At 36.9% G+C, this 10,232-nt stretch overlaps 1 protein-coding gene across 4 annotated transcripts in view; it reads left to right on the top strand.

Moving 5' to 3' along the window:
• Positions 1–1,993, top strand: part of TMEM161B (transmembrane protein 161B) — a 69,150-nt gene extending 67,157 nt beyond the window's left edge. For all 4 annotated transcript variants that reach the window (XM_056112501.1, XM_056112498.1, XM_056112500.1 and 1 more), the window contains one exon: positions 728–1,993. In XM_056112501.1, coding sequence (XP_055968476.1) covers positions 728–1,005 — 278 coding nt within the window. In that variant the 3' untranslated portion in view covers positions 1,006–1,993. The remainder of the gene's footprint in view (positions 1–727) is intronic.
• Positions 1,994–10,232: the final 8,239 nt, after the last annotated feature.

Here is a 10,232-nt window from a genome sequence, read left to right on the forward strand (position 1 = left end):
AAGTTTCAGTACGATGTAGCTAGTGATGAGTGTAAACGCCCTTAAGGAATCTAGGAAACATAAAGGAGTAGCGTGGTAGTAAATTATGTGACTCATTTCCTACCCAACATGAAAAATATATGATAAAATACTTTCTGAAAGCTATTAATAGTTTCTCACATGGAAATCACAAATAGTTTCTAAGAAAGAAATTTATTTTGATATTCTAGCGGTAGAAAAGATTTCTAAGAAGTCATTGAATCTGTTCTTGTCACTCTAGTAGAGATAGTTGATTCATGTATTATACGAGGAAAAAAATGGTTTTATTTTACCAGATTTTAGAACATTTAATTAAAGGTAGACTAGCTTTTCACGTATACTTTTACTGATGAAGCCTATTATCATCATAATTTAAGTTGTATTTTTTAACTAGCTCTGTAGAAAGATAACTACTTTTCTTTTGTTTTTCCGTCTTTAATATCTTTTTAAACTTTTAATTTTTATTTGAAACACCATGGTTTACAATATTGTTAATGATGAGGCTTCATGTGTCCAATATTCCTATTCCACACCACCCACCAATCTGTCTACTTCTCTCCTTGGTGGGCCAGGATATGGGTCAGTAGGAAAGTGCTTGCTGGCCTTCCATAGATGAGGTGTAGGTTTAGTCCCCAGGTCTTTGCAAACAGCAGCAACAAAGCTTTGGGATTAGTTATACTTCGATTGATTTGTGTCTTGAATTTTCTAGGTAATCATTCCTGGGGGATTTATCCAGAATCTGTGTCTGCTTTGCCAGTGGATAAGAGTCTGCCCTCCCATTCTGTTTACTCTGAATTACCTTCAGGTGATGGAAAGATGAAGGTGACTGTTACACAGATAACAGTAGCACTGAGCAGCTTAAAAAACATTTTCACTCCTCTGCTTTTTCGAGGAATTCTCTCTTTTCTGACATGGTGGATTGCTGCTTGTCTTTTTTCTACAAGCCTCTTTGGGCTTTTCTATCACCAGTATTTGACTGTGGCATGAACCTCAGTTAACAAAGGATATTCAAGTCATATTTTGAATTCAAATACTTGTGCCCTTGAAGGACTGATGAAAACCAGAAGAAAGCAAATACAAAGGATAAAAGAACATATCAGAATATCTTTTAAATGTTTCCTCTGTATTCTCAGGTGAATTAATGGTATATTTAAAACTACAGAGTAGAATGTTAACTACTATACTGTGGCATTGGAATGTTAACCCCTTGTATTAACTGATAGGGGAGGGCTATCTACAAGGGTAATATTTCTGATTACCTTGGTTTACAGAAACCTCCAACAGTCTCTTACATTTTCATAGGACTCCAGTTATTGACTGATTGCTCTTAAAGGTATTAAGGTACTGTTGATCTTCATAGTGGGTGCCTATAGAACAATCTTCAAACTGAGCCATGCTTTAGGGAAACGAAAGAGCAGATGTCGCTTCTGTTGGTAATAGTCATTCTTGAAACAAGCAAAATCCAACAGAAAGGAAGAAATAGCTACTGTATATTACAGTAAAGAAAGCTGCATAGTAATTTTAAATTTAAGAGATGTATGTGCTTAATATATGCAAGCACTACTGCTTGAGAGTAGCAAGAGTACTGTTTTAAAGTGTATTCTGTCCAACTTGAGAGATATTTTTAAATGTTTGGCCATATGAACATTTACAATCTTGTTGATAGGTTTGGGCCTACCATCTTTTATTTTACTCTATGATCCTAAATAGTTCTTTTTAATAGTCTAAACATATTTATCAATATTGATCAGTCTTTAAAGAAATTACTTTGTAATCCTGCTGACTACCTGTATGTATTGTGTATATATATATATTATATATTAAATATATAATATATTGAGACTATAAAGATGAAAATATTCAATCCTATAGTATTTTAAGTTTCTAAATGTATGTTTAAATGTGATTGAATGAGTTGTATTTGTATCTAGAAATTTTCCTTTTGGAATGAGATTAAAATACATTTTGAAAGTTCCTCAGCAAGCAGTTGTCATTACCTGTGTGTGAGAGAGTATTTAAATTTTGTAAGTTCTTGTGATTTCTCTCAAATTCCCATTGTTCTGTCATTTTCGAAAATCAGAGTCGTTCCCACTCCAAACTTATAGGGTAGTATTTAAAACACTTGTTAAGTGGGACTTATCTTGAATTTTTAGAATTTGAATTGATTTAGGTTTTTACAGTCCCCCAAATTATGGTAATTTGAGTGAAAAATTCAAATGAAATTGATCAGAGGGAAATTTTTTAATTTTTTAAAATCTGAAACCCAAAATGAAGGATGGCAGTCACAAAAGAACATGTTATATATGTATTTTAAGGCTGGAGAGGTCATTTAGATCACCCTTAGACATGCTCAGGGCTTATACCTGGCTATGATGAGCTCCCAGCAGACCATATTCTCCCGGGTTTCAGACCAGTTCCGCTGTGGTAGAACGCAAATGAATTCCAAACTCCTACACTATCTCTCTGTTCTTACATGCATCTTCTTTTTAGCAAATCAAATAGCATACTTTATAAGTGAATATGCTTTCACGAGAGAGTATGTTTCAGAGCTATTTTGAAACTCTTTGGGAATTAATTTCAAGGCTTTGACTCACATGTATTTGATCTCAAAACAGAAATTTAGGGGAGTTAGTTCGGTGGGTGGTGCTTGGCGCTGCACTCATCTCTGCTTTGGGCTTACTCCTGACTCTGTGCTAAGGAATCACTCCTGGCAGTGCTCAAAGGACCTTATGCAGTTCTGGGATCAAACCAGTTCGAGACAGCTGCCTTAAGGCAAGTACGTAACTCCCAGTACTAACTTTGTTGACAGCCCCAAATAGCAAGTTCCTGACTTTGTTGTAGATTAAAGTTTTTGGAAACAACTGGTTTTTAAATAAGACTAAGCAATAAATACTTAAGTAATATAACTTTTTTGGTCGGAATGAATTGTGAGTGTAGCTCAGGAGTATTCCTAAAGTGAAGCATTTCAGATATATCTTGGGCTATCACTAACATTCCAGCAAAGTATATATAAGTAATTTTGTATGTAAAAATTTTTACATGACTTGAGAAGGATTTCATCTGATATTGCAGGCATTATTAAAGGACTCTGTTCTAAAAATTGCAATTAAGTTAATACTTTAAATTTCAAATATTGCATAGTGCATTAGATTGTATCATTCATTGTTGGATAGAATGACATGTATTGGGTGTAGGAGAGTTGCACAGTCTCTTAATTTTAAGTTAAAGGTTTTTTGATTTTTGGGTTTTTGGTTCTTTCAAAGCAAATGTGAAGAGAATGATGGTTATAGCCACCAAGTGGTTTATTTAAGCATATTGCCTTTGTAGCAGAAGCTGTGTTCTTTAATTCTAAAAGGGTTTATACTTTATACCAAATAATAGTTTTAATTGAGATATGGTGACATGAAATCTAGTAGTAAGTATACAACATAATACTTTGATAGTAATATATAGGATGTGAAATGATTCCACCTGCTAGTTTAATATCTTAAATTAGTTGAATTTGTTTTTAAGTTTTTAATATTGAACATAGGGAAAATATATATTGTCACTACAAATGCTTCTAAGATAATTTTTTTAAAAAGTTTTGCCAAATTAAGCTGGAGCTCTTTTTAATCTTGGTTTTATGTGATTTTGAGTTTGTTATGTTCTATTCCCCTTCTCTGTATTGCACTATTTTTTAAAAAAAGTCTATTCTTCCTTCTACCCCGTTGACTTGTATGAAATGTAAAACATATAATTTATCTTAATATCTGTGCATTTTGATTATTTTCCCCTAGAGTTCTGACTCCTATACATAAATGACCGATCCATCCAAACAGAATGTCACATTGTCTTATTGTTTCTGATATAAATATCATAGGTAAAATAGTGACATTTCTTGTTGAATTATGATTCAGAAAAGATAATTCATCCATTAATGGAATTGATATATCCAGGAAGCAATAAGTAGAATTCATTATGAAATCTATAATTGGAACTTCACTAGATAGATTTTATTCTTTCAAATGAAAGATTAAATTCTCAGTACTGCAAAGCATAAGGTTTCAGCATTCCCTGAAATCATACATACTTTTCTGAACTGTCTGATAATTCACAATAGTCTATTGTGGGTATATGGCTCTATTCAGAAAAATAAAACTAAATGAGTTTTGCACTTGGATTAGTCTTCAGAGATGAATTAAAGAGTGAAATGTAAACACATCACTGAATCCAGAGCGGGAACCCATTGTCTCTAATAGTCATGGAATGTCTTTTTAAGTTTCATTCATCTTTTTATGCTTAGACCCTGGCTTTCTAATTGAAGCTGTTATGTGCTGTATAAACTCTGAAGTGAAAACTTGGCATGATCATACCTTTTCCTTGCTTAAAATGGTAGACATAAAAACATTTTTTAACTATTTAAAAAAAGCAAGTTTTTCAAATTTCTTCTGTTATTCTTTAACAAACTGTTATTTTGATTGTGCCTGTCTTTAATGATTCAGAGTATATGTTTTCTGTTCCATTGTGAGTTTTTTCCTCTTCAGTCTTTTTCTTTGTAACTTTCTATATGTGGTGGTTATTCCTCACATCGCTCATTGGGCAAAAGTCTTTTTATAAATGAAGTAGCAGCATAGATTTTAGATTGAATGTTTAAGAATCAGGGCACCTCTCTTATTACCCATTTCTACCTGTAATTAGTTGAGTTTTTTGCATCAAATAGAGAATTATCCTTTGACCTATTTTGTGAAATAAAAGTTTAAATGGGGGGCTGGAGTGATAGCACAGCGGGTAGGGCGTTTGCCTTGCACGCAGCCAACATGACCGACACAGGTTCGATTCCCAGCACCCCATATGGTCCCCTGAGCACCGCCAGGAGCAATTCCTGAGTGCACGAGCCAGGAGTAACCCCTGAGCATCGCCAGGTGTGACCCAAAAAGCAAAAAAAAAAAAAAAAAAAAAAGTTTAAATGTATAGCTATTCATTTCTAAGTCTGCTATCACTTTTTTTTATTATAACATGAGAAATTTAAGAGAATGCATTATATAGAATGCAGTAGTGAACAAAACATCAAAATCCCTGCCCTCCAGGAGCTTAGTGTCTAAGGTGAGAGAGCAAACGCTGGAAACAAAGAGGAGTGTGAGTTCAGTGCAGGCTACATTACATTGTCCCTCCAGGTGATGAGCAAAGTAATTAGAGAAGAGGGAGTAGGAAGTTGGGGCATAAGGACAAAATTAAGATTTTACATCGGACCTTATTGAGAAGGTGATTTTTGAGTAATGACTTGAAGAAATGAGTTCCGTCACAGTGTTTGTAGCTATTCACTGATAGAATATCCTGGATACTTTGACTTTTACTAAGCAAAATTTCTTTGCAAGGCACCTCATGCACACAAGGCAAATGGTCTACTGCAGAGCTACCTACAGCAAATTTAATTGTGTAAATTTTACTTTTGTGATTTATTTTTTTATCAACTATTGTTAAACTAATTTGGACATTTTATATTTTTATATTAGTTAGAAACCTCATAAAGACTCAAAGGATCTCACAAGAATTGTAGGACCCTAGGGAATGAAATGAAAATCCATTGCATGAAGGTGTCATGGCCCAGGGCAAATTTGGGATAATAACATCTTAGGAAAAAAAACTAAATGCATAACAGGATTTGAGAACATTAACGCTGTCCATTGCTAAAGTAGTAAAAGTGTGGAGGATTTTTTAAAATAGTGTTCTACAAAACTAACTTTAGCATCTGTTTATTTGGAGTGCGTTTTTCTTTAACTCCAGAATTTATCTTTATGACTAGAATATTTCAGCAAATTAATAGTGTGAATACATGTATTATTCTTTCATTTGTAATTGTAACAGTTCCCTAAGCATCAAAATGAATTTTTTTCTCCACATAATTTTGTATTATAATTGCTCATGAGGATATCTTTTTGGTTTGAGGGAGCTGCACGGGCTTACTCTGGCTCTGTGCTCAGGGATTAGTCCTGTCAGATCTCCGGGGGCTCAGTCAGTGCAGGGCAAACACCTTATCCTCTGTACTCTCCCTCCAGTCCACTGTATCTATTTTGGATAAGTGGCTGGTGTTGCTACTCGGTCTGTTTAATTGTTAAAATAAAAAGTTATATTTGAAAAATGTTATCTTTAAAAGTTTAGTAATGGCTTAAAAGATCATTAATGCCGGAAAAATATTGTTTCTTCATATTCTTTGTATTTTTTAAATTACTGTACATTAGAGATTATAATTTCAAAGTTATTCCCCAGAATGTTAAGATCACATTTTTCTTATTTTGGGGGACCACATCTAATGGCGCTCAAGGGCTACTCCCAGCTCAGTGCTTAGGGGTTGCTCTTCTTAGTGCTCAGAATTGATTGAACATAGGCCTTCCACATGTGAAACATGCCCAGTCAATTGTACGGTCTTCCTGGTGTCCTTATCAAGAAAGAAAAACAAATCCAAGTATTGAGTTCCTCAGTAGGAATCATGGGGTAGGAGGAATTACATAGAAATTGTCAATACATGATTGGTGTTGCACTGAATGATACCATGTGTATGAGGATCGTGCTTTAGCTTGTCTCTTACTAAATTTATAATTCCACAAAAACTAATTTTTGTTTCTCTTTGTGGGTGGATGGGGGGTGAAGGCAGGTAGATAAAGGGCTCTCATGTGGTGCTCTGGGCACTAAGGACTATTCTGATTCATTGCCAGCTTGACTAGGTGACTCAGCCTGAGACCTGAGGATGAGTGCTGCTCAGGCCCTTCAGGGCTGGAGACTAAGAACCGCCCTGTTGGTGTTGGGGGCAGGGCCACATCCAGTGGTCCATGGCGGCCTCCAGGCTCTACCCACTGATTCAGGGGCAAAGTGCAAGAACATGCAAGACGTGTTCTCTAACCCCTGTACTGTTGCCCACCTCAGTATTGTTTTGTAAAGTTGCCTGCTACTGTGATTCAGTATTTGTAATGACTGTTATTCGATATTTGTAACATTTTTTTGATATTTATGTGTGCGTACAATTAACTTTTCACCTTTAAAACCTCCGTTAGTACCTCCAGGATACTTAGTCTCTTTGTTTTTTGGTTTGTTTTTGTTTGTTTGGATTTTTTTTTCATTCATACTCCATTGTGCACAGAAGTTACTCTTAGCTTGTTCTCGGTCAGTCCTCATGGTGCTCAGGTGACACATACATGGTCTGGGAGTTGAACCTGACTGCAATGCACATGTTCCCTTCCTCCCCCCGCTTCATGTATTTTCAAGGGAATGTGTATGTATAAAACATATATATACACACACATTTATTTATATAATCCAAAGATGGTGCCTATTACATAACTAAAGCTTATTGTTAATAGACAGTCTTGCTGCGTGCAAGACTTAGTCTCCCACTGTTAGTCAGAGACCTACCAGTATGGATCAAAGCTAAAACCCAGGAAAGAAGACATGAGAAAATAGAGAATACAACAGATAAGGCACTTGCCTTGCATGCAGCTGACCCTGGTTCCATCCTTGGCACCTTAACAACTCCTTGAGTTCTACCTGGAGTGATCCCTGGGCATAGAGTCAGGAATAAGCCCTGAGCAGTACTGAGTACGGCCCAAAAACCAAAAAAACAAACAGAAAAAAAAAATAAAACTTAGAATTAGGATACAGTATCAGGAAATACTGAAAATTGAAACTAAAAGGCAACCTGTCCCAATTGGAAACATGAATAGATTGAGTTGATCAGAAACTCTTTCTCATAAATCAGTGAATATGGGAAGTCATTCGCATGGAAAACAGCCCCTACCTCTTGTAAGTACAATATTTGTCATACAATCGAGTAATTAAGTAATTGGAGGAGAGCGGGTTGAGTTTCCCTCCCCACCCCGACCAGGGCTCCGGCAGCTGAAAACCTCCAGAACCAGCCACCACCATGACGAGACCACTCCACATGCATGAAGGTATCAGCAGAGGAACAAAGGCATGCGGGTCCCAGGACTGAGATCTCCAAGCCTGCTCGGATCAGGGCTGAGCATCCTCCACCCAGATCCTCCACATTCCAGTAGGCAGGGGTCACACCCACCAACTGGCCCCCTGGCGCCGTGTAATCCCATCAACGGCCAAGACCCAGAGACTATAAAACCCAGCTCCCGGACATCTTATTATCTCATTCTTACTTTGGACAAAATGGCAGGCTACCGAATGTAACCTGCCCACACGGCAGAGTCTGGCAAACTCCCCGTGGCGTACCCAATATGCCATATACAATGATGGGTCTCATTCTCCTAACCCTGAAAGAGCCTTGAATATGGCACTTTTAAAAATCCTAAGGGCTAGCATGAAGGAGACGTTACTGGAGCCTGCTCGAGGCAATTGAAGAACAACAGGATGATCGTGATCGTGATCAAGTAATTAAACAAGTTAAGGAAAAGGTACTAACTGTAATCAAGGGAAAATTCAATAGGATTATTGGAAAAATCCAATAGAAGAAACAAAAACTTTTAATTACTTTTAAGAGAAGTAAAAGCAATTCAAGACAGGAGAAATTTACAGTTCAATTACTCATTCAGATATATATTAGAATTGAAAACTGCAGTATTTGAAATTAAGATCCAAATTGATTTAGCAATCAATTAAAAATAGTAGACCATAAGATTGGTACACTGCAAAATAAGTTAATAAAAGAGACCCATTCTGATGGACAAGAGATAAGGACAAGAAATGGGGGGGAGGGGCGGGGAGGGGAATAGAGGTAAGTATGTGAGAAGTGCTCCGAGGACTAATAAGCATGTATTTAGAATTTGAGGGCAGGAGAGAATTGATGTGAATTCTATGAAGTTGATTCAAGAAAACAAATTTACAGAGCAGGATAAGTACTATGAAAAGTTAACCTGAACAGCATGGAAAAATCGAGAAGACCAAAGACTAAGGGAAATATTAAAAGCAGTGATAGGAACTATTCCCAGGAATAATTGTTAGACCAACATCTTTCTTTTAAGCAGAAATGATAGAAGACAGAAACATCTTTTTTTGTTTAAAAGAAAGTTAGAGCCATTTAATTATTATCAACCTAAGAATAGAAATGGGCTCTATATTTAATTTCAGGATACTAGGCATGAATCTGTCCTCTTAAATTTTTAAGTGTACAGTCTGGTGATGTTAACTCAATAACCTGAAACTGCCATTGCATAGCTTCTCCTCTTTTTGCTGTTCTGGTTCCCCCTGGGACCCCTACCAACTACCATTTTGCTTTTACCTCCATATCTTTCACCTCTTTCAGTGACTTTAAATGAACAAATCGCGTATTGTTTGCCTTCTTGTGACTGACTCTTAAGTAGAATGCCGTTAAGTGGATTGTAGTAGTATATAAAATGACTTAGCTCTTTTTTTAAGACAACAATATTCCACTGCATGTATATGTATTCCATGTTTTTTTGTTTTTATTTGGGGCCACACCTGGTGGTGCTCAGGGGCTACTCCTGGGTCTGTACTCAGTAATTAATTCCTGGTGGTGCTCATAGGACCATATGGGATTGAACCCAGGTTATCCGTGTGGAAGGCAAGCACTCTACCTGCTGTACTCTCGCTCCAGCCCCATATTCCACACTTTGAGGGATATTTTGTTTCTCCCTTTTGATTGTTGTAAATAATGCAACAATAGCAATGCAGACATCTCTTTGAGAGACTTTTATTTTGAGAGGCAGAACCTGGAGATACTCTGGGCTGCTCATAGCTCTCCTTGAGGGTCACTACCAGCAGAGCTCAGAGGACCATGAAGTGCTGAAAATCTGACCCCAGCCTCCCACATGCAAAACACGTGCTTATTGGTGCCAGATCTCCTGTGTACAATGTATTCACTCTGCCTCTGAGCCAAATCACTGGCCCTCTTCACTTGCACTTTTGATTGCATATTAAAGTCACAGTGTCTTGTCTTTTTCTTTTCTTTTATTGGCCACCAAGACTCGTGGATCCAGGATGAATGTTTAAAAAAATTTTTTAATCTATTTTGAATTTTTGTGTGTGTGTGTTTGGTGTTAAAGATCCAATTTTTTTTTCCTTTAGTGGTAGGGGCATTTGCCTTGCATGCAGCTGGCCTGGCCGAGCCAGGTTCGATTCCTCCGCCTCTCTCGGAGAGCCCAGCAAGCTACCGAGAGTATCTCACCCACACGGCAAAGCCTGGCAAGCTGCCTGTGACGTATTCGATATGCCAAACACACTAACAGTTGTTACAGAGGAGCCAATACTGGGCC

This window comes from Sorex fumeus, unplaced genomic scaffold (genome assembly GCF_029834395.1).
Source record: "Sorex fumeus unplaced genomic scaffold, SorFum_2.1 ptg000018l, whole genome shotgun sequence".
NCBI classification, from domain to species: domain Eukaryota; kingdom Metazoa; phylum Chordata; class Mammalia; order Eulipotyphla; family Soricidae; genus Sorex; species Sorex fumeus.